Genomic DNA, 24,338 nt, shown 5'->3' on the forward strand with positions numbered 1-24,338 from the left:
CCTGTTCATTCTGAAGGTCAATGCTGTGCACAGACATGATGGCTGCTGCTCCATAGTCTGCCCTACACAGATTTGTGTTCTTAATGCATTGTTTAGGTAAATTACGCTTGTTTTTTTTTGTTTTTTTATAACAGCCATAACTACAATATAAACTACAAAATGAAGGTAAACTAACCTTTTAAATGAAAGTTATTTCCTATCTATTTCCATTTTGACAAGTTTGAACAGTCATGGTTTGTCTGCAGAACTCATGCTTTACATATAACCTCAAACAAAAAATAAAACTCTTTAACTGATACTTTTATTTCAAAACATTCTAAACCCCTCAAATGAAAAGCAACAACAAAATATAAGCTTACAAAGCAAGATTCACCAAAATAAATGTAAGATACACTATGTGAAAGAGTATGACAAAAAGTAAACAAAGAAAAAAAAAATAATAATCCAATAATCCCTGGGGCACTGTATTCAGTTTACTCCGCCTTTCACCAAGCATCAGAGACAAAAATAATTGTGGTATGAATAGTTACAATATTCCCTGTGGGACAGTAGAGATTTAAACAACCCAATTTAAAGGGACACTGAACCCAAATTTTTTCTTTCATGATTCAGATAGAGCATGCAATTTTAAGCAACTTTCTAATTTACAACTATTATCAAATTTTCTTCATTCTCTTGGTATGTTTATTTGAAAAGCAAGAATGTAAGTTTAGATGCCAGCCCATTTTTGGTGAATAACCTGGGTTGTCCTTGCTGATTGGACAGCACCAATAAACAAGTGCTGCCCATGGGTCTGAACCAAAAAATGCAGGGCTCCTTAGCTTAGATTCCTTCTTTTTCAAATAAAGATAGCAAGAGAACGAAGAAAAATTGATAATAGTAGTAAATTAGAAAGTTGCTTAAAATTTCATGCTCTATCTGAATCATGAAATAAAAAAATTGGGTTCAGTGTCCCTTTAAGATTCACAATACTACAAGGACATGGGTGTAGGAACCCATAACAATCTTGGGGGGGGGGGGAATAGCATGCATGTGCAATTCTCACAAGAAGTTTTTTAACATAATCAGGTTACAGAAATTAACAAATGATTTGGCATATGAGCTTGCTAACAGGTTGTATTTTTTTCTAGCTCCTTGCTCATCAATACTAGTGTCTTTGTTTATACCACAGTGCCCCACATGTGCTCAGTGAGCTTAATCAGCCCCTTTCTACTCCACTTTGAATTGAATAAATCATAATTATAAGTACTATATCCATCTATAACCCCTTATAGTGAATATTAATTTACTCATAGCAATTTATATAAATGGCCCTTAAAGGTTAAAAATATGTGCACCATTATAAGCGATTTAATTTGCAAGGCCCTTAAAAAGGTAAAAACAAACAAAAATGAAGACATTAAAGGGAAATTCTAGTATAAATTAAACTTTCATTATTCAGATAGGACTTTTAATTTTATTCAACTTTCCAATTTACTTTTATCAAATTTGTTTTTTTTCTCTTGGTATTCTTAGTTTAAACTAAACATAGGTAGGCTCATATGCTAATTTCTAAGCCTTTGAGGGCTGCCTCTTATCACAGGCTTTTTAAATCTCTTTTCAACAGAAGAAGACAGAAAGTACACGTGGGCCATATAGATAACACTGTGTTCAGGCACAGGGGGTTATTTAAGATCTAGCACAAAACAATGCTAAATGCAAGACAATAGATAATAAACAGTCACAGTCATGGGATCAGGGGGCTGGAAGAAGGTTCCTAGATACAAGGTAATCACAGAGGTAAAAAGTATATTAATATAACTGCTGGTTATGCAAAACTGGGGAATGGGTAATAAAGGGATTATCTTTCTTTTAAAACAATAACAATTCTATGGTAGACTATCCCATTAAAAGGACAGTCAAGTCCAAATAAACCTTTAATTTTTCAAATAGGGCATGTAATTTTAAACAACTTTCCAATTTACTTTTATCAACAATTTTGCTTTGTTCTCTTGGTATTCTAGTTGAAAGCAAACCTAGGGAGGCACATATGATAATTTCTAAGCCCTTGAAGACTGCCTCTATTTTATTTACTTTTCATAGCAGGGGAGAGCTAGCTCATGTAGGCCATATAGATAGCATTGTGATCACGCCCGTGGCGAGTGGCAGACACTGCACTAATTGGCTAAAATGCAAGTCAATAGATAATAACTAAAAGTCATGTGATTAGGGGCGGTCAGAAGATGCTTAGATACAAGTAGGGTTGCCACCTCAGCCATGTTTTACTGGACACTTATGAGTTACACATGCTGCAGGGTGGAACATGTGTTTCTGGACAGCACAATTCCTATTCCTCCCCACACACCCTGCAGCATGTATAACTCATAAGTGTTCTGTATTTTAAGGGACAGGTGGCAACCCTAGATACAAGTTAGTCACAGAAATAAAAAGTATATTAACATAACAGTGTTGGTTTTGCAAAACTGGGAAATGGGTAATAAAGGGGTTTAAAAAAACAAAAATTCTGGTGTTGACTGTCCCTTTAATTGATATTGCTGAAAGCTAGACACAGCCAGCATATTTTTAATACTTTATAGCTGTCCAAGCTTCATCTCCATCAGCCAGTCCTCAATTGTTGAGAGCGGGAGGTTAGAGGGAACTCTTAACTCTGCTTCATTTAACTCGGGGCCGGGGATTTATGCTTCAGCTGTCCCCCGACATGACTTCCTGGAGGGGTTGCATCCCCCATTTCCTACACCCATGTACAAGTATATACACATAGGAAAGATTTATTAACATGCATTTAAAGCGTTGCAGTGTATGCTTGCTTCAAATTTAGAAAGACAAAACTGTTTCTTTATTCTTTCTGCCGCCGTAGAGGTGGTGAGATAAATCAACTCATTCAGGGTAATTGATATGCACTACGCAATTAGTTGTGTATTGTTATAGTTTACCATTCGATGATGCGGAATCGCATGTAGCAATTGCAGGCAGACAAGTTCTCTACTTGAGAGCTTGTCATACTGCTATCTTTCTTAGGTTTTCCATTATATATATGATTATAGATAGAAATAAATAAAATAGTGAATGCAGATCACATAAGGTGAGCTTAGCGTTCTCAATAGGACATATTTAATGGGGTGTTTTTACTTGCCACCCAGTTAAGTCAATATTTATTCTAAATTAAATGTTTGTTGCACAAATTCTTATTAAATTGGTTTATAATAAATTATGCAGTTAAAAGGGCCATTGTAGTGATAAAATTGTGCACTCTAATTGGTTTGTGATCCTTGCAAAGGACTAGCACTGGTGATTGGCTCAGTACCACAGTGCTATGTGGGTGCCGAGCAGTAATTTAACTGTTTATTTGCTTTGCAGCATTGCTAGTGACAAAAGGTAACACGCTAACAAATTAGAGTATGCTATTTTATCACTAGAATAGCCCTTTAATCTGTGCTTAAAGGGATACTCAACTGACATTTTTTCTTTCATGACTCAGGTAAAGCTTTCTAATTTACTCCTATTATCAAATTTATCTTTGGTCTCTTGCTATCTTTATTTGAAAAAGCAGGAATCTAAGCTAAGGAGCAGGACCATTTTTGGGTCAGAACCAGAGATAGTACTTGCTGATTGGTGGTTACATTTAGCCAGCAATCAGCAAGCGTAACCCAGGTGCTAAAAAAAATGGGCCAGCTCCTTAGCGTAGATTCCTGCTTTTTTCAAATAAAGATAGCAAGAAAACAAAGACTAATTTAATAGTACATTAGAAGTTACATACTCTATCTGAATCATGAAAGAAAATGTGGGTTTAGTATCCCTTTAAATAACAGATATAAACAAAAAAAATGTTATAATTTCCCATAGTATTATTTTACTCTGCCCTCAGCAGGATGGCAAAACTTTCTGTGAAAACTAAGTTAACTGGCTTTTTTACTATAATCGATCACAATCTTTATCGAAAGCTCCGCCTACCACTGTTTATGTGCTGCGGAAGGAGACATGTAGACCACGTGAGTGAACTGACCACAACATGAATGCAAATAGTAAGCCCAGGGAATTGAAATGTTTTGCTCCCAAACTCACCACATTTGTTCTCATGGGCGTGGAGGTGTTAGGGGGAGATCGGAGCCAATTGTTGCTGCCAGTTTTCTTCCTTTTCTTCCGAAACTTGAACACATCATTTTCACTAGATGCTCTGGGAAAAGCATTCTCAGAATCTGACCCATCTGATATAATTATAAAATCATCCATGTTGTATGGCGTACACTTGATAAGGGCAAATGACAGATTAGTCATTTCGCGCCATCGCTGCTAGATTCAGGACTTAGACCGCCCCTAGCACTAATCGCTAAGCAGCAATTTGTTTTAAATTACAGCATCTATCATGGCCTTCGCCGACGTGACAGCTATTTATAATGCCGCCGAAGCTTTAGTTTACCAGTGAACAGCGATTCACCGGTAGGAGGAGCAGCAGCAAAATCTTCCCGCGGTCAACAGTCAGTCAGGCGTTGGCGATCGCAATGTTATTAATGCTACTGAAAATCGTGTTTTACCGAGAGCGCTGCAACCCTCAACGTTATCAGTACAAGTTGATAGTGCATCTAATGGGGAGCAAGGCGGAGCCCATTGTCTGTTTAGTTTCGATATGTGATTTAGTTTGTCACACCTGGTGATGATGCTAACATCACCTTACCCACTTAAAGGCTCCTTATTCATTTCCCTATTCAGTGTTTCTTTATATTCTTAACAAAAAAAAATATATATATAAATAATACAAGCCACAGTTTAATAAATATTTATATATATATATATATTGTTAAGAATATAAAGAAACAGTAGGAAAGTGAGTAAGGTGCTGTTAGCATCCTCGCCATGTGTGACAACAAAATGACGTGTGTGTATGTATATTTATACATAAAACAATACAAGACACACATTTCCAACCCTAGCAACTGCAAATCTGGCACAAGTTTCATTGCCCTAAATACATTTGGGCCAGGCTAGAATGTATGTTTCATGAAGGTGAACTTACACTATATTATTATTTTTTTGCGCTTTCTTAAAGGGCCCTTGAACCCAATTTTTTTCTTTTGTGATTCAGATAGAGCATGCAATTTTAAGCAACTTTCCAATCTACTCCTATTATCAAATTTTCTTGGTATATTTATTTGAAAAGCAAGAATGTAAGTTTAGACGCTGGCCCATTTTTTGGTGAACAACCTGGGTTGTCCTTGCTGATTGGACAGCACCATTAAACAAGTGCTGTCCAGTGTTCTGAACAAAAAAGTGGCTGGCTCCTTAGCTTAGATGCCTTCTTTTTCAAATAAAGATAGCAAGAGAATGAAGAAAAATTGATATTAGGAGTAAATTAGAAAGTTGCTTAACCCCTTAAGGACAAGGCCATTTTTAAATTTATTTCCCTTAAGGACCAGGGCTATTTTTACATTTCTGCGGTGTTTGTGTTTAGCTGTAATTTTCCTCTTACTCATTTACTGTACCCACACATATTATATACCGTTTTTCTCGCCATTAAATGGACTTTCTAAAGATACCATTATTTTCATCATATCTTATAATTTCTATAAAATTATTTTATAAAATATGAGGAACAATGGAAAAAAACACACTTTTTCTAACTTTGACCCCCAAAATCTGTTACACATCTACAACCACCAATAAACATCCATGCTAAATAGTTTCTAAATTTTGTCCTGAGTTTAGAAATACCCAATGTTTACATGTTCTTTGCTTTTTTTGCAAGTTATAGGGCAATAAGTACAAGTAGCACTTTTTTTATTTCCAAACCACTTTTTTTCAAAATTAGCGCTAGTTACATTGGGACACTGATATCTTTCAGGAATCCCTGAATATCCCTTGACATATATATATATTTTTTAGAAGACATCCCAAAGTATTGATCTAGGCCCATTTTGGTATATTTCATGCCACCATTTCACTGCCAAATGAGATCAAATAAAAAAAAATGTTCACTTTTTCACAAATTTTTTCACAAACTTTAGGTTTCCCACTGAAATTATTTGCAAACAACTTGTGCAATTATGGCATAAATGGTTGTAAACGCTTCTCTGGGATCACCTTTGTTCAGAAATAGCAGAATATGGCTTTGGAGTTACTTTTTGGTAATTAGAAGGCCGCTAAATGCCACTGCGCACCACACGTGAATTATGCCCAGCAGTGAAGGGGCTAATTAGGGAGCATGTAGGGAGCTTCTAGGGTTAATTTTAGCTGTAGTGTAGTAGATAACCCCAAGTATTGATCTAGGCCCATCTTGGTATAGTTCATGCCACCAGTTCACCGCCAAATGCGATCAAATGAAAAAAAATGTTACATTTTTCACAATTTTAGGTTTCTCACTGAAATTATTTACAAACAGCTTGTGCAATTATGGCACAAATGGTTGTAAATGCTTCTCTGGGATCCCCTTTGTTCCCCTTTGTATATATATATTTTTTTTCTGTAGTGTAGCTTCCCCACAGCCAAAGAGCAACCCCCACCCCCTCCCAGATCCCTTAGATGTATTTTTCAAATGATTTATAATTATTTTATCCCACTTAATTTTTGAACATTTCTGTAGTGTAGCCGTTCCCACCCAGTCCATAACTGTTGTTATTGGTCCTCCTGGTTGGTGGACTTTTGGGAGCATATAAAATGTCCCCATGCTAAGATTTAGAGGGCACGTTTATCCAATTCCAGTTAAGTGTGTTTATGGAATATGTTTTATTAGTTTTCTAAGTTGCATAGTATATTCCTGGTCGGAGTCATTTTAATAGAAAAATGGATTTTGACAGCAGATAAGAACCATAGGCCCAGCCAGTCTGCCTGATATTTCCTAAATGATAAACTTATCTAGTTAGCAGGATTGCCTTATGCTCACCACGGGCTTTCTTAAAGTCCCCCACAGTATTTGTCATTACCACCTCTTGTGGAAGTTTATTTCTGTTTTTTTGTAATAGGTTTTATCTGACAATTGCCTATTTCCCTGTGCGATGTAGTCCTGTGTATTCACCGTGGCCGGACTGTTATCCGACTGACGCTTGTCCGACGGACATTTGTCCGACGGACAATATTCCGAAAGACATTTATCCGGCTGCTGGGTGAGAATGAAGCTTAAAATTCACGGTTTTATAACATTTTTAATAGTGGACTGACAAAAGACAATTAAATCAACTTATATATAATATTTATAACATTTTTAATAGTGGACTGACAAAAGACAATTAAATCAATTTATATATAACATATTAATTATAATATATAATATTATAATTATAATAATTATATTATGTCTTAAAAGTACATCGTGAGGGTAGGGACCCATGGATAGGTTCCCAGAGGCAGTTGCGGCGCCCGAGTCACTGATTGTAACAGAAAATTTTGGATCGTATCTGCCCTCGGCCGAATGTATCTTGATTTATTTAAGTAAATCTTATATATTATGTGCTATTGCCTTTAAAAAGTCTAATCTTGAGTATTCACTGTATTTTTCTAAAATTTTCATTATCCTGTTGTTTATGATTTCATTTTTTTTTTTTGGTTTTCTCAGTTCAACTCCAGAATCAATTTTTTCAATTGTTAACTCCCATTCTGCTTGTTCTTTTCTTATTTTTGAAACTAGTCTGCAAATGCTTGGGTGGGTTATAGAGATTCGTTGGTCAAATGCTCTGTGCCATCCTTCTAGAGAGTTGTTTGTTCTAGGTAACCCTAGTTTTGTTCTTTCAAAAGTGTTCCACATCGTAATATCGAAAGTAGGTTTTCTTCTTGTACCTTGTTGTAGTTCGCCAATCCAGGTTTTTTCAAAATAATTTAAAAATTCAGATAAAATGTTACTGTTTTGTTTTTCTATTGATTTTACAAAGTCATTAAATGTTTCAACTACATCTTCCACTGGCACAAATGCTAATGCTTCTAAGCATTTTATGATCAGAGCATTTTTTTCATTATTATACCATATTTTTAAGCCCAAAGATTGTATTTTTCTCCACAGGCATTGGGAAAAATGGAAAAAGCAGCCATAAATTATTGTATTTTGTAAAAAATTTGTCATGCAATTTATTGCTGCTCTTTCAAAATCTACTGTAATTGATATAGGATTGATATCTGGATTTTTTTCTTTTATAATACTAAAAATTAAATTATAAGTTTCCTGATTTTTATTTTTTAATATGCAGTATACTAATGGTATGGTATGGTTATCTTCTATTAAAACATGTATTGTATACAACTGAAAACCTAAAGGAGCTGAGTCAAATGTTCCGTCACAGAGCCAGTGTTGTTTTTTTGAAAGAAGATCTACATTTTTTTTAGTAGACAGAATGATTAAATTTTCACTTTCGTACATGATGAAATCTTCTCCTCTGGTTGTTTTTCTTAAATCATCATTTAAAATGTTTCCATTTGGTGTTGTTCGATGTCGACGTACCATTCTGGCAAGAGTTTCTTTTTTAGGTAGAGCTCCTGCTGCTTCAAGGGGGAAATTAGATGTGCAATTTTGTATTATGCTTGATGTTACTTCTTCTGAATTTTTAGCAACTTCTTTTATTTTTTCAATTGTTTTCATAGATAAAATTCTTGCTGCATTAGGTGGATGTGAATGATTTGATGCATCTTTTTCAATTATATCATTAATGGTTTTTAGCCTTCCTCCACAAAAACCTTTTTTTTTCACATCTCCAATATGTTACATTTTCTTTTTTTTTGTCTACAATGTATGCATAACCTTCAGATAACATTTTTCTTCCTCCTTTACACGTCTTTATGAACTCCATTTTTTTAATTTGATGTTTATTTTAAATTAATTTATTTAAGTGTCTGTGTTGTTTTTTTACCTCAGTAGCCACAATATATATTTAAATTCTCCACTTTTTTACTGATGACAATTACGCAATTACGTGATTGTGCTGTTCGGCGTGCAGTCGGAAGCAGTGTATCTCTGACATATGTCTGATGGACGAATGTGCTTCGGCATTTTGTCCGTCGGAATTTTGTCCGAGCACCGTATTCACAATCACCACTGCTCCTTCCTAGTCCCTAGGGACTCGGCCTCCCTGCTCTAAACAGAGAGATACAGAGTGGGAGATATTTGATGCACCAGTTTTAACCCCTTAATGACAACTGACGTACCAGGTACGTCATGCATTAACAAGCAGTTAATGACAATGGACGTACCTGGTACGTCAGTTGTCTAACAGAGTGCTGGAAGTGATCACAATCACTTCCAGCAGCTCTGAGGGTATTGCAGTGATGCCTCGATATGGAGGCATCCTGCAATACCCCTTTACAAGACTCCGATGCAGAGAGAGCCACTCTGTGGCCCTCTCTGCACCGGTAGTGATGGTGCCGATGGTGCCTTTGTCCGGTGGGAGGAGGGAGCGTGTGCGCGCGCGTGTGCACGATGCGAGCACGGGTGCGCGTGTGCACGTTGGTGCACGTGGACGCATTAGCCACACTGACACCAATGAAGGAAGGGGGGGGAAAAAAAGTTAATTTTTTTTTTTTTTTTTTACATATAAAAGGATCTGGGAGGGGGAGGGTGGGGGTATTGTGGGGGGGGGCTGCTACACTACAGAAATAATTAAAGGCAGGGGTCCATCACAACTAAAATATTTTATAATTTTTATTTAAAAAAAAAAAAAAAACTCTTTTATTTAGTACTGGCAGACTTTCTGCCAGTACTTAAGATGGCGGTAACAATTGTGGGGTGGGGGAGGGAAGAGAGCTGTTTGGGAGGGATCAGGGGGTGGGATGTGTCAGGTGGGAGGTTGATCTCTAAAATTAACCCTGCAAGCTCCCTACAAGCTACCTAATTTAACCCCTTCACTGCTGGGCATAATTCACGTGTGGTGCGCAGCAGCATTTAGCGGCCTTCTAATTACCAAAAAGCAACGCCAAAGCCATATAAGTCTGCTATTTCTGAACAAAGGGGATCCCAGAGAAGCTTTTTCAACAATTTCTGCCATAATAGCACAAGCTGTTTGTAAATAATTTCAGTGAGAAACCTAAAATTGTGAAAAATGTAAAGTTTTTTTTTTTATTTGCTCGCATTTGGTGGTGAAATGGTGGCATAAAATATACCAAAATGGGCCTAGATCAATACTTGGGGTTGTCTACTACACTACACTAAAGCTAAAATTAACCCTACAAGCTCCCTAATTAACCCCTTCACTCCTGGGCATAAAACATGTGTGGTTCGCAGCGGCATTTAGCGGCCTTCTAATTACCAAAAAGCAACCCCAAAGCCATATGAGTCTGTTATTTCTGAAAAAGGGGATCCCAGAGAAGCATTTACAACCATTTGTGCCATAATTGCAGAAGCTGTTTGTAAATAATTTCAGTGGGAAACCTAAAGTTTTTGACAAAATTTGTGAAAAAGTGAACTTTTTTTTTTTTTTGATTGCATTTGGCGGTGAAATGGTGGTATGAAATATACCAAAATTGGCCTAGATCAATACTTTGGGATGTCTTCTAAAACAAAATATATACATGTCAAGGGATATTCAGGTATTCCTGAAAGATATTAGTGTTCTAATGTAACTAGCGCCCATTTTGAAAAAAAGTGGTTTGGAAATAGCAAAGTGCTACTTGTATTTATGGACCTATAACTTGCAAAAAAAGCAAAGAACTTGTAAACATTGGGTATTTCTAAACTCAGGACAAAATTTATAAACTATTTAGCATGGGAGTTTTTTGGTGATTGTAGATGTGTAACAGATTTTGGGGGTCAAAGTTAGAAAAAGTGTGTTTTTTTTCCATTTTTTCCTCATATTTTATCATTTTTTTTTTAGTAAATTATAAGATATGATGAAAATAATGGCATCTTTAGAAAGTCCATTTAATGGCGAGAAAAACGGTATATAATATGTGTGGGTACAGTAAATGAGTAAGAGGAAAATTACAGCTAAACACAAACACTGCAGAAATTTAAAAATAGCCCTGGTCCTTCAGGGAAAGAAATTGAAAAAATGGTCCGGTCATTAAGGGGTTAACCTTATTTTAATGCACATTTGTATTTTCTGTATTACATATTATGCTGCTTTAGTCACCTACGATTGAAATAGTTGTATGCATGAATGTCAGTAAGCTGCAATCAGAATCCATACATTAAAGTTTGTGTATTAAAATCGTTTTGGATGTATAAATAAAAACATACTAACAAATTGTGTATATCATTACACAAAATAATAATACATATTTGATAAAAAAAAAACGGTTTACATCATCTGCTACTGTTAAACTATTTACCAGTTTTACCTATTTACTCTGTTACCTTTGCCTTGATAATATCCAGCTTTAACAAAAAAAAAAATATTACAAAACCATAGCTGTTACATTCATTATTGTTGATAAATAACATTTATTACATTAGTTTGATTAATCAAACATTCTCAGTCAAGGTCATTTAGCCGAAGTACAGGGGGCGCTGTTTTACAATTTCCCAGCCACAGCCAGTCACACTATCAGTGAAATAGTTAATATTTTATACTTCCTGTTAACATGACCCGGAAGTTTATTTCCGTTGTCTGGGTGGCCTGGAGACGGAAGTGCTTCTCCGGTAATCTTTTCTATTGACCGTCATGTCGGTTCAAGAGTTACAAGAGCATTTCCGCGCGAACTGTAAAACCCGAGAGTTCCCGGCACACAGTGCCAAAGTGCACTCGGTGGCCTGGAGCTGTGATGGCCGGCGCCTGGCATCGGGGTCCTTTGACAAGACGGCAAGTGTGTTTTTACTGGAGAAGGATCGGCTGGTGAGTGACTTAACGAGCTAGTGCAATAATGTGCTGGGTGGAAGCAGTAAGGTGTGAAAAGAAGATAGATGCACGAGAAAGGGAACAAGCAATATGTTATGCGGTGATGTTCCCAGGACAGAGGGAAATGTAGAGGAGACTGCAGGACAAAGGAATTGCACAGATTAGGTGCAATTTCATTATTTTTTTTTACTTCTAAAGCAAAGCTCTGTTTTTTACTGGGTGCTGCCACTTTGTAGCATGCTTATTGTTGCATCCAGTGATAGAAGCAGTGCGCTTTCAATGATCTATGATGCTACTGGTTTTTGACAGCTGTAAGTTGCACTTAAAGGGACAGTCAACCCAAAAATTACTGTAACTTATTTAGATAAGTTAATTAACGATCTTTACAGTAAACTGTAGCACAATTTTAATCTAAATAAACTTTGGCAGAAAATAAACTTACTGATCTCATCTGGCCTTTTTGAAATGGCCGCCTGACCCCTCCTTCTCTGACGTCTACCAAAAGCTTGCACTAACAGGATCCTTTCCTTTCTTCTCGTCCCTGCGCGCTCCTGCAATTTCAGCTCTCTAGCAGCTGTTCATACCCGGCACTCACTGCCTCTCATCCATGCTGTGCGCTGTGTGTTACAGAGAATGAGAGGCAGTGAGTGCCGGGCAGGCGGCAATGTGACGGTCTGTGCCCCTGTTTTAAGATTGCTTACTCCGATGAGATTATAGAGAAATAATATCCAACCAGGAGCTGACTGGGCACTAGTATAAAATAGACCTTACCAAGCAATTGCTATTATATTTTCTATTATCAGATACCTAAATCCACATTCAACTTTATCTCTATTCATGTGGCTTGTGCCCCTGATTTTACAGCTGCGGTCCGTTACAGAAATACACCCTCCCTGCATTTGAGTGTCTGATGACCCCTTATAACCTGATTGCTTCCAAAAAAAGTAGGCACTTAGGCAGAAATAAGTTTGCGCCCGGTGTCCCAGTACTGTGTGATCACACTCGCATTAGATAAATGTTCTAAGAATAAAAAAAAAATTAAAAAAATAAAATAAGTGTCACTTTGAGTCTTTCTGTTAGAGTGACACTTATTTTTATTTTTTTTATTCTAGGTGCTTATAGGCGTGCTTCAAACTTACCGGGGAAGCGCATATCAGTTTTGAGAGGGATTGTGAATTTCAATTATAACAATAAGACCTTTTGTTTGTGTACACACAAATCGTATTTGTTCCCCAAACAGCTTCAGTCTAAGCTGGATATAACCTGTTGTGTGCCAAGTACAAATTTGTTAGTATATTAGCTAAATCACTGTCCAACTAGCACATATACATGGTTATATGGTATCACTCATACAGTTACACATAAGTGTCACAGTCTTTCTAGGTTGAATATGATCGGTTGTGTGCCGAGTGCACATATGTTGTAATGTTAGCTAAATCGTTAGCTGTTTGGGGAACACATACGATTTATGTGTGTACACAAACAAGAGGTCTTATAATTGAAATTCACAATCCCTCTCAAAACTGATATGCTCTTCCCCGGTAATTTTGAACCACGCCTATAAGCACCTAGAATAGAAAAAATAAAATAAGTGTCACTCTAACAGAAAGACTCAGTTAGAGTGACACTTATTTTATTTTTTATTATTCTTAGAACATTTATCTAATGCGAGTGTGATCGCACAGTACTGGGACACCGGGCGCAAATTTATTTCTGCCTAAGTGCCTACTTTTTTTGGGAGCAATCAGGTTATAAGGAGTCATCAGACACTCAAATGCAGGGAGGGTGTATTTATGTAACGGACCGCAGCTGTAAAATCAGGGGCACAAGCCACATGAATAGAGATAAAGTTGAATGTGGATTTAGGTATCTGATAATAGAAAACGGAGGCAACAGGTTTAGTTACTGTGAGTTGACAATGACAATCATGCAGTAGTTATGGGACACATTTTAAGCTATATTGCCCAGTTTTTCAGCAACATTGAGGTATTCAGGCATCTTTACCTCAGTATATATTATAGCACCTACACTGATCAACGTTATACTGTTGCCTATATGCCGTAAAAATTCCTACTACACTTTTTAACTCCCCAGTTCTAGACAACTTTAGAGTACTGTGATAATTGCAACAGCCATACCCGGTCCCATGGGGTGTGTAAAATCCTAATGTAGCCACAAGTTTTATCAAATAACCTATTAGATATCATATTAGGCATATTAGATATGGACTCTCTTTGTATATTAGGTCCATGCAAGATCATATCACTTGCTAACTTTCCCTTGCCAGGGTCTTAAAATTTTTTGGGGTACAGGAGCCGCCCTCCATAGCTCAGGAGGAATCCATATTATGTAGTCTCATACCAGCTCTTATGATGGAACCCTACGTGGTCCCCTTTTATTATCTTTCTCCTTCCCCTACACTAGCTTCTAGCAACTAATAAAGGGGTCCAAGAGTGGCCAATATTTAACATAGGGGGACTCTAATCAGTTCTCGCAGATATTATGCTTAGGGGATGCTTACAGTCATAGAGAAAATGAGGTAATATGTGATTTTTGTTTTTACATTATGAGACCGAATGTATAGTTTTGTTAGAGCAGAAAATCATATATTGACAGTTGCACTATGTTGTGGTACTAATTTCTGTGATTACATACGATTTATGTGTGTACACAAACAAGAGGTCTTATAATTGAAATTCACAATCCCTCTCAAAACTGATATGCGCTTCCCCGGTAAGTTTGAAGCACGCCTATAAGCACCTAGAATTAAAAAAAAATAAAAAAAAATAGGTGTCACTCTAACAGACTCCGTTAGAGTGACACTTATTTTATTTTTTTTATTCTTAGAACATTTATCTAATGCGAGTGTGATCGTACAGTACTGGGACACCGGGCGCAAATTTATTTCTGCCTAAGTGCCTACTTTTTTTTTAAGTAACCACTACATATGTCATGATAGGGAGCAATCAGGTTATAAGGGGTCATCAGGCACTCAAATACAGGGGGGGGGGGGGGGGGGATTTCTGTAACGGACCGCAGCTGTAAAATCAGGGGCACAAGCCACATGAATTGAGATAAAGTTGAATGTGGATTTAGGTATCTGATAAAAACAGAAAATATAATAGCAATTGCTTGGTAAGGTCTATTTCTCCTGTTAAGTGTGATCAGTCCACGGGTCATCATTACTTCTGGGATATTAACTCCTCCCCAACAGGAAGTGCAAGAGGATCACCCAGCAGAGCTGCTATATAGCTCCTCCCCTCTACGTCACACCCAGTCATTCTCTTGCACCCAACTAATAGATAGGATGTGTGAGAGGACTGTGGATCTGTCAAGGTTGTCAACAAACCAAATAAAGAAAGAGGCGTTTCTACGCTGTGTACAAGATCTTTTATTAATGGGTGTGATCCATCCGGTTCCGCGGTCGGAACACGGACAGGGGTTTTACTCCAATCTGTTTGTGGTTCCCAAGAAAGAAGGAACCTTCAGACCAATCTTGGATTTAAAGATCCTAAACAAATTCTTAAGAGTTCCATCGTTCAAAATGGAAACTATTCGGACAATCCTACCCATGATCCAAAAGGGTCAGTACATGACCACAGTGGATTTAAAGGATGCTTACCTTCACATACCGATTCACAGAGATCATTTCCGGTATCTAAGGTTTGCCTTCCTAGACAGGCATTACCAGTTTGTAGCTCTTCCATTCGGGTTGGCTACGGCTCCAAGAATCTTCACAAAGGTTCTGGGGGCTCTTCTGGCGGTACTAAGACCGCGAGGAATCTCGGTAGCTCCATACCTAGACGACATTCTGATTCAAGCTTTCAAACTGCCAAGTCTCATACAGAGTTTGTACTGGCATTTCTAAGATCGCATGGGTGGAAGGTAAACGAAAAGAAGAGTTCTCTCGTTCCACTCACAACAGTTCCCTTCTTGGGGACTCTTATAGATTCTGTAGAAATGAAGATTTACCTGACAGAAGACAGGTTAACAAAACTTCAAAACGCCTGCCGTGCCCTTCATTCCATTCAACACCCGTCAGTGGCTCAATGTATGGAGGTGATCGGCTTAATGGTAGCGGCAATGGACATAGTCCCCTTTGCACGCCTACACCTCAGACCGCTGCAATTGTGCATGCTAAGTCAGTGGAATGGGGATTACTCAGACTTGTCCCCCACTCTGAATCTGGATCAAGAGACCAGGAATTCTCTTCTGTGGTGGCTTTCTCTGCCACATCTGTTCAAGGGGATGCCATTCAGCAGGCCAAATTGAACAATTGTAACAACAGACGCCAGCCTGTTAGGTTGGGGCGCTGTCTGGAATTCCCTGAAGGCTCAGGGATCATGGACTCAGGAGGAGAGTCTCCTGCCAATAAACATTCTGGAATTGAGAGCAGTTCTCAATGCCCTTCTGGCTTGGCCCCAGTTAACAACTCGGGGGTTCATCAGGTTTCAGTCGGACAACATCACGACTGTAGCTTACATCAACCATCAGGGAGGGACAAGAAGCTCCCTAGCTATGATGGAAGTATCAAAGATAATTCGCTGTGCAGAGTCTCACTCTTGCCACCTGTCAGCAATCCACATCCCGGGAGTGGAGAACTGGGAGGCGGATTTCCTAAGTCGTCAGACTTTTCATCCGGGGGAGTGGGAACTTCATCCGGAGGTCTTTGCCCAAATACTTCGACGTTGGGGCAAACCAGAGATAGATCTCATGGCGTCTCGACAGAACGCCAAGCTTCCTTGTTACGGGTCCAGATCCAGGGATCCGGGAGCGGTTCTGATAGATGCTTTAACAGCACCTTGGACCTTCGGGATGGCTTATGTGTTTCCACCCTTCCCGATGCTTCCTCGATTGATTGCCAGAATCAAACAGGAGAGAGCATCAGTGATTCTAATAGCGCCTGCATGGCCACGCAGGACTTGGTATGCAGATCTAGTGGACATGTCATCCTGTCCACCTTGGTCTCTGCCTCTGAGACAGGACCTTCTGATTCAGGGTCCTTTCAAACATCAAAATCTAATTTCTCTGAAGCTGACTGCCTGGAGATTGAACGCTTGATTTTATCAAAGCGTGGATTCTCTGAGTCAGTAATTGATACCCTGATACAGGCTAGGAAACCTGTTACCAGAAAGATTTATCATAAAATATGGCGTAAATACCTGTATTGGTGCGAATCCAAAGGTTACTCTTGGAGTAAGGTTAGGATTCCTAGGATATTGTCTTTTCTACAAGAGGGTTTAGAAAAGGGTTTATCCGCTAGTTCTTTAAAGGGACAGATCTCAGCTCTGTCCATTTTGTTACACAAACGTCTGTCAGAAGTTCCAGACGTTCAGGCTTTTTGTCAGGCTTTGGCCAGGATTAAGCCTGTGTTTAAAACTGTTGCTCCGCCATGGAGTTTAAACCTTGTTCTTAACGTTTTACAGGGCGTTCCGTTTGAACCCCTTCATTCAGTTGATATAAAATTGTTATCTTGGAAAGTTCTATTCTTAATGGCTATTTCCTCGGCTCGAAGAGTCTCTGAGTTATCAGCTTTACATTGTGATTCTCCTTATCTGATTTTTCACTCGGATAAGGTAGTTCTGCGTACTAAACCTGGGTTCTTACCTAAGGTAGTCACTAACAGGAATATCAATCAGGAGATTGTTGTTCCATCCTTGTGTCCTAATCCTTCCTCAAAGAAGGAACGACTTCTGCACAATCTAGATGTAGTTCGTGCCCTAAAATTTTATTTACAGGCAACTAAAGATTTTCGACAAACATCTTCCCTGTTTGTCATTTACTCTGGTCAGAGGAGAGGTCAAAAAGCTTCGGCTACCTCTCTCTCTTTTTGGCTGCGTAGCATAATACGTTTAGCCTATGAGACTGCTGGACAGCAGCCTCCTGAAAGAATTACAGCTCATTCCACTAGAGCTGTGGCTTCCACTTGGGCCTTTAAGAATGAGGCCTCTGTTGAACAGATTTGCAAGGCTGCAACTTGGTCTTCGCTTCATACTTTTTCCAAATTTTACAAATTTGACACTTTTGCTTCTTCGGAGGCTATTTTTGGGAGAAAGGTTCTTCAGGCAGTGGTTCCTTCTGTATAAAGATCCTGCCTATCCCTCCCGTCATCCGTGTACTTTTGCTTTGGTATTGGTATCCCAGAAGTAATGATGACCCGTGGACTGATCACACTTAACAGGAGAAAACATAATTTATGCTTACCTGATAAATTCCTTTCTCCTGTAGTGTGATCAGTCCACGGCCCGCCCTGTTTTTTATGGCAGGTCTAAATTTTTAAATTATACTCCAGTCACCACTGCACCCTTTAGCTTCTCCTTTCTCGTTGGTTCTTGGTCGAATGACTGGGTGTGACGTAGAGGGGAGGAGCTATATAGCAGCTCTGCTGGGTGATCCTCTTGCACTTCCTGTTGGGGAGGAGTTAATATCCCAGAAGTAATGATGACCCGTGGACTGATCACACTACAGGAGAAAGGAATTTATCAGGTAAGCATAAATTATGTTTTTATACTAGTGCCCAGTCAGCTCCTGGTTGGATATTATTTCTCTATAATTTCATTGGAGTAAGCTATCTTAAACAGGGGCACAGACCGTCACATCGCCGCCTGCCCGGCACTCACTGCCTCTCATTCTCTGTAACACACAGCGCACAGCATGGATGAGAGGCAGTGAGTGCCGGGTATGAACAGCTGCTAGAGAGCTGAAATTACAGGAGCGCGCAGGGACGAGAAGAAAGGAAAGGATCCTGTTAGTGCAAGCTTTTGGTAGACGTCGGAGAAGGAGGGGTCAGGCGACCATTTCAAAACGGCAAGATGAGATCAGTAAGTTTTATTTTCTGCCAAAGTTTATTTAGATTAAAATTGTGCTACAGTTTACTGTAAAGATCGTTAATTAACTTATCTAAATAAGTTACAGTAATTTTTGGGTTGACTGCCCCTTTAAGTTTAGCTTACATAATAGAGAGCAGCAGCATTACATGTTTGCAGTATTTTGAACAGTTTAAATGTTACATAACAAATATAAGCTTGGAGTTGGCTTTGCCCACTTAAAGATGCAGAGCTTTACAGACTTGAGGAAGGGATGATATTGCTGAAACGTCACTCAATAATAAAACTGAATTTTAAAAATCCAGAGAGTACCTGCCCTGTGTTCATATTACATGCTTATAGGTAGAAAACCCTCTATCCAAACTGCTTAGAACTGGACAAGGTTTGGATTTTTAAATATTTGCATTTGTAAAATGGCACAGTTTGGAGAAGGGTATAGGACCAAGTGTAAACAACAATATCTTATGTCATTATGCAGGCAATTACGTAATTATACAGCTTATACATGCAACATAAAGTTTTATATAGTTTGTAATATGTGTGCTTAAAACACAAAGGCTCGCTCCTATGAACCTACCTAGATTTACCCTTCAGCAAGGCATACTAAGTGAACATTGCAAATTTGGTAAAATAAGTAAAATTGAAAAGATGTTTAAAATTGCTATGTTTAAACTGTGAAAGTAACATTTTAACTTAACCACCTATGAGAGGCTTAAAGGGATACTGAACCCAAGTTTTTTTTTCTTTCATTTTTCCGATAGAGCATGCCATTTTAAGCAACTTTCTAATTTAACCCTTTTATTAATTTTTCTTCATTTTCTTGGTATATTTATTTGAAAAAGAAGGAATGAAATCTTACAAGCTGGTTCATTTTTTGTTCAGCACCCTGTTTAGAGTGTGCCGATTGGTGGCTACATTTAGCCACCTATCAGCAAGCACTACCCAGGTGCTGAACCAAAGATGAGAAGTCTCGTAAGCTTACATTCTTGCTTTTTCAAATAATGATACCAAGAGAACGAAGAAAAATTGATAATAGGAGTAAATTAGAAAGAGCATGCCATTTTAAGCAGTTTTCTGAATCATGAAAGAAAACATAAAAATCGGTTCACTATCCCTTTAATGCCTGTTACCTCTAATATGCACATGTAGTATTTAATTCCCTTTGTCTGTCTGCTAGGTAAAGGAAAATAACTACCGTGGGCACAGTGACAGTGTTGACCAGCTTTGCTGGCATCCCACCAATCCAGATCTCTTTGTTACAGCATCTGGAGACAAGACAATACGTATTTGGGATGTGAGAAATGCAAAATGTATAGCCACTGTCAGCACGAAGGGTGAGTATTACTGCATTGCCACTTTGATAATTAAAGGGATACTAAACCCACATTTTTTCTTTCATGATTCAGATAGAGCATGCAATTTTAAGCAACTTTCTAATTTACTCCTATTATCAAATTTTCTTTGTTCTCTTGTTAGCTTTATTTAAAAAGCAGGAATGTAAAGCTTAGAAGTTGTCCCATTTTAGGTTGACCCTGGATAGCACTTGCTTATTGGTTCCTACATTTAGCTACCACTAAGCAAGCATTACCCAGGTTCTAAACCAAATATGGGCTGGCTCCTAAGCTTTACATTCCTGTTTTTTAAATAAAGATAGCAAGAGAACAAAGAAATTGATATGAGTAAATTAGAAAGTTCCTTAAAATTGCATGCTCTATCTGAATCATTTAAAAAAAATTGTGTTTAGTATCCCTTTAAGCAAAAAAAAACAACAAAACGGAGTAAATTCTTATGTTGTAAAATATTTGAATATATTTCTCATGCTCTATTTTTCATGGTAGGCACTTCTGCTTGTTTGTTCAACACATTGCCTTCATGTATTGTCCTATATTGTCTGTCAGTCATCATTCAAGACTGTTTTCAGAATTAAAGCCATATGTGCAAAACATTGTTTGAAATACAGAAACCGTGATATTGTGCATCTTGGTTACTTGAATTTATAAGTGTTGGTTTCTGGCAATAAAATATTACAGGAACTTGACGGTTTCCCTTAAAGGGACATAAAACGACTATTTGTTTTTTTTCTTTTTATGTTATTAGTATAAATTGCAAAATGAATGTTATAAAAGCATTAAAACTATCATTTTGCAGTTCAGATTTTTTATTTCCTGTGCCAAGGCCAGTTAGGCGCAGTGATAAAACAATCACTGTATAGAATGTAGCAGTGTTAAATGGAACTACAACCCCACATTTTTCTTTCATGATTCAGACAGAATATACAACTTTTCAATTTACTTCTAATATCAAATTTTCTATGATTTCTTTGTTGAAAAGCAGTAAGGTACGTTCACGAGTAAGCATATCTGCAGCACTTTATGGCAGCAGTTTGACAACAGTGTTATACATTAGTAAGAGCACTAGATGGCAGCACTATTTCCTGTCATGTAGTGCTTCAGGCATGTGCACGCTACCTACCTAGGTATCTATTCAACAAAGAAGTAAATTTGATAATAGGATTAAATTGAAAACTTTTTTTTTAAAATTGTATTCCCTATCTGAATCGTGAACATTTTTAGGGTTTCATGTACCTTTTTAAGGTTGTAATATGCACTTCAAATTCTTCGGGGGAAAATGTGGTGTTTTTTCAGAATTAAAGAGACACTGGACCCAATTTTTTTATTTCCTGATTTAGATAGTTTTCTTTGTTCTCTTTCAATCTTTATTTGAAAAAGAAGGCATCTAAGTTAAGGAGCCAGCAATTTTTTAGTTCAGAACCATAGACAGCAATTGTTTATTGGTGTTGTCCAATCAGCAAGGACAACCCAGGTTGTTCACCAAAAATGGGCCGGCATCTAAACTGACATTCTTGCTTTTCAAATAAACATACCAAGAGAATGAAGAAAATTTGATAAAAGGAGTAAATTAGAAAGTTGCTTAAAATTGCATGCTCTATCTGAATATCACAAAATAATTTTTTTTGTGTCCCTTTAAAGAAAAAAGATAGTGTACTGCAACATGTTTTTTATTATTCATAATTGAAGATTTTGGGCTAAATTACAAGTGGAGCGCTACCTTTAGCGCTAGGAGTGTAAACTCGATCCTGAAATAGCAGTGTACTTTACGCTCAAATCCGTATTACAAGTGACACACTGTTAAAATTACCGCATATTAATTTGCGTAAACTTTCCTTTAAATTACACTCCTCATATTTTCTATGGGTAGTTTAGATTGGACAATCGCATTCACTTTCAACTTGTAATACGATCGTATATTACCAAACACAATGGAATGTACCGCTCAAACTTTTTTTTATGCAACCTGAAAGGATGAAACTGTTGCACTACAATATGAACCCCTAAACGGCTAGCCCCCCACATTTCAAACTACCTATGTACACTATTAACCCACTGAACCGCCAGCCACCACATCGCAAACTTCCTAGGTACACTATTAACCCCTAAGCTGCCAGCCCCACACAGCAAAGTCTGCACTACACTATTAACCCCTAAACAGTCAGCCACCCAATGCAAAGTAACCCAATAACATCTAAACCCCCTAACCTAACACCCCCTAAGTCAAGAAAAAGAGCTTGATCGCTTTAGGGCGCAATGATATATATATATATATATATATATATATATATATATATATATATATATATATATATATATATATATATATATATATATATATATATATATATATATATATATATATATATATATATATATATATATATATATATATATATATATATATATATATATATATATATATATATATATATCTCTGGTTTTGGGATCCAAGCACTCACTGTACGTTGAGTTGCCTGAGTGCTCTCTATGGTAGATAGGTAGAAACTTTTCATGTAGAGAAGAGGCGCACACACAGGTCTAAATTAACATAAATGTTATTGATTCATAAATTCAGTCAACGTTTCGGTCCTCACAGGGACCTTTGTCAAGACTGTTCTATATACAAAAGTAAGAAAAAACGGAAAGTACAATGAATTCCACAAAGGAGAAAAGACACATCACAGGACAAGACTAATGGGCTTAAAACAAATTGTGCAGGCAAAAAGAATAGAAAAGAAAACGCAAAAAAAGAACAAGAAAAAAAGACAAAGTTGAGATTCTTCTATCTATATGTATGTGTGTTTATATATATATATATATATATATATATATATATATATATATATATATATATATATATATATATATATATATATATATATATATATATTTAAAAAAGTTAGTCTATTTTGGGTTCACTTAGGGGGTGTTAGGTTACAGGATTTAGATGTTGGTGTTTTACTTTTTTGGGGAGCTTGTGGATTAGGGGTTAATAGTGTAGTGGGGTCATTATGGTGGGATTATTAGAGTAGGGACTTATGGATGTTGGGTCTTAGTTTTTTTTTTTTGTTTGTTTTTTCCACTTTTTTTTTTTTTTTTCCAATCCATTGACTTATGGGGCAATAGGTTATTGGCTTTTTGTGATCGTCGGGTTAGAGCTGGAGCGATAACTTTTTACTTTCAACTCGTAATACCAACGCAACCCGAAGAGCGCATAAGGCTTACCGCTAGCACTCTAGCGAAAGAGCTAATTTGCACTTCACTTGTAATCTAGCCCTTTATGGGGAATTCAGAATGTGTTTTATGTACATTTTTTAAAATGATGCATTAACTTTTAAAGGGACATAAAATACCTTGACAAAAGAAAAAGTAAATGGGCACCTAATAGCACACTTATATACTTATCAATGACCTGATAATGTAAGTTTCGATGCCGGCCCATTTTTAGTGAACAACCTGGGTTGTTCTTGCAGATTGGTGGATACATTCACCCATCAATAACAAGTGCTGTTCAGTGTCTAAACCAAAAAATGTCTGGCTCCTAAGCTTAGATGCCTTTTTCAAATAAAGATAGCAAGAGAACAAAGAAAAATGTTAATAGGAGTAAATTAGAAAGTTGCTTAAAATTGCATGTGCTATCTGAATTGTGAAAGAAAAAATGTGGGTTCCGTGTCCCTTAACCCCTTAATGACCACAGCACTTTTCCATTTTCTGTCCGTTTGGGACCAAGGCTATTTTTACATTTTTGCGGTGTTTGTGTTTAGCTGTAATTTTCCTCTTACTCATTTACTGTTCCCACACATATTATATACCGTTTTTCTCGCCATTAAATGGACTTTCTAAAGATACCATTATTTTCATCATGTCTTATAATTTACTATAAAAAAAAATGATAAAACATGAGGAAAAATGGAAAAAAACACACTTTTTCTAACTTTGAGCCCCAAAATCTGTTACATATCTAAAACCACCAAAAAACACCCATGCTAAATAGTTTCTAAATTTTGTCCTGAGTTTAGAAATACCCAATGTTTACATGTTCTTTGCTTTTTTTGCAAGTTATAGGGCCATAAATACAAGTAGCACTTTGCTATTTCCAAACCATTTTTTTCCAAAATTAGCGCTAGTTACATTAGAACACTAATATCTTTCAGGAATCCCTGAATATCCCTTGACATGTATATATTTTTTTTTTAGTAGACATCCCAAAGTATTGATCTAGGCCAATTTTGGTATATTTCATACCACCATTTCACCGCCAAATGCAATCAAATACAAAAAATCGTTCACTTTTTCACAAATTTTTTCTCAAACTTTCGGTTTCTCACTGAAATTATTTACAAACAACTTGTGCAATTATGGCATAAATGGTTGTAAATTCTTCTCTGGGATCCCCTTTGTTCATAAATAGCAGA

General features: G+C 37.2%; 2 protein-coding genes across 3 annotated transcripts in view; one reads left to right on the forward strand and one right to left on the reverse strand.

Moving 5' to 3' along the window:
* Positions 1-4,566, reverse strand: part of SIMC1 (SUMO interacting motifs containing 1) — a 245,293-nt gene extending 240,727 nt beyond the window's left edge. For both annotated transcript variants that reach the window (XM_053717080.1, XM_053717079.1), the window contains exon 1: positions 4,063-4,566. In XM_053717080.1, coding sequence (XP_053573055.1) covers positions 4,063-4,275 — 213 coding nt within the window. In that variant the 5' untranslated portion in view covers positions 4,276-4,566. The remainder of the gene's footprint in view (positions 1-4,062) is intronic.
* A 6,964-nt stretch (positions 4,567-11,530) lies between these two features.
* Positions 11,531-24,338, forward strand: part of THOC3 (THO complex subunit 3) — a 46,886-nt gene continuing 34,078 nt past the window's right edge. The window contains exons 1-2 of the mRNA XM_053717081.1: positions 11,531-11,741; positions 19,749-19,905. Coding sequence (XP_053573056.1) covers positions 11,571-11,741; positions 19,749-19,905 — 328 coding nt within the window. The 5' untranslated portion in view covers positions 11,531-11,570. The remainder of the gene's footprint in view (positions 11,742-19,748; positions 19,906-24,338) is intronic.

The sequence above is a fragment of the Bombina bombina genome, chromosome 6, assembly GCF_027579735.1.
Source record: "Bombina bombina isolate aBomBom1 chromosome 6, aBomBom1.pri, whole genome shotgun sequence".
NCBI classification, from domain to species: Eukaryota; Metazoa; Chordata; class Amphibia; order Anura; family Bombinatoridae; genus Bombina; species Bombina bombina.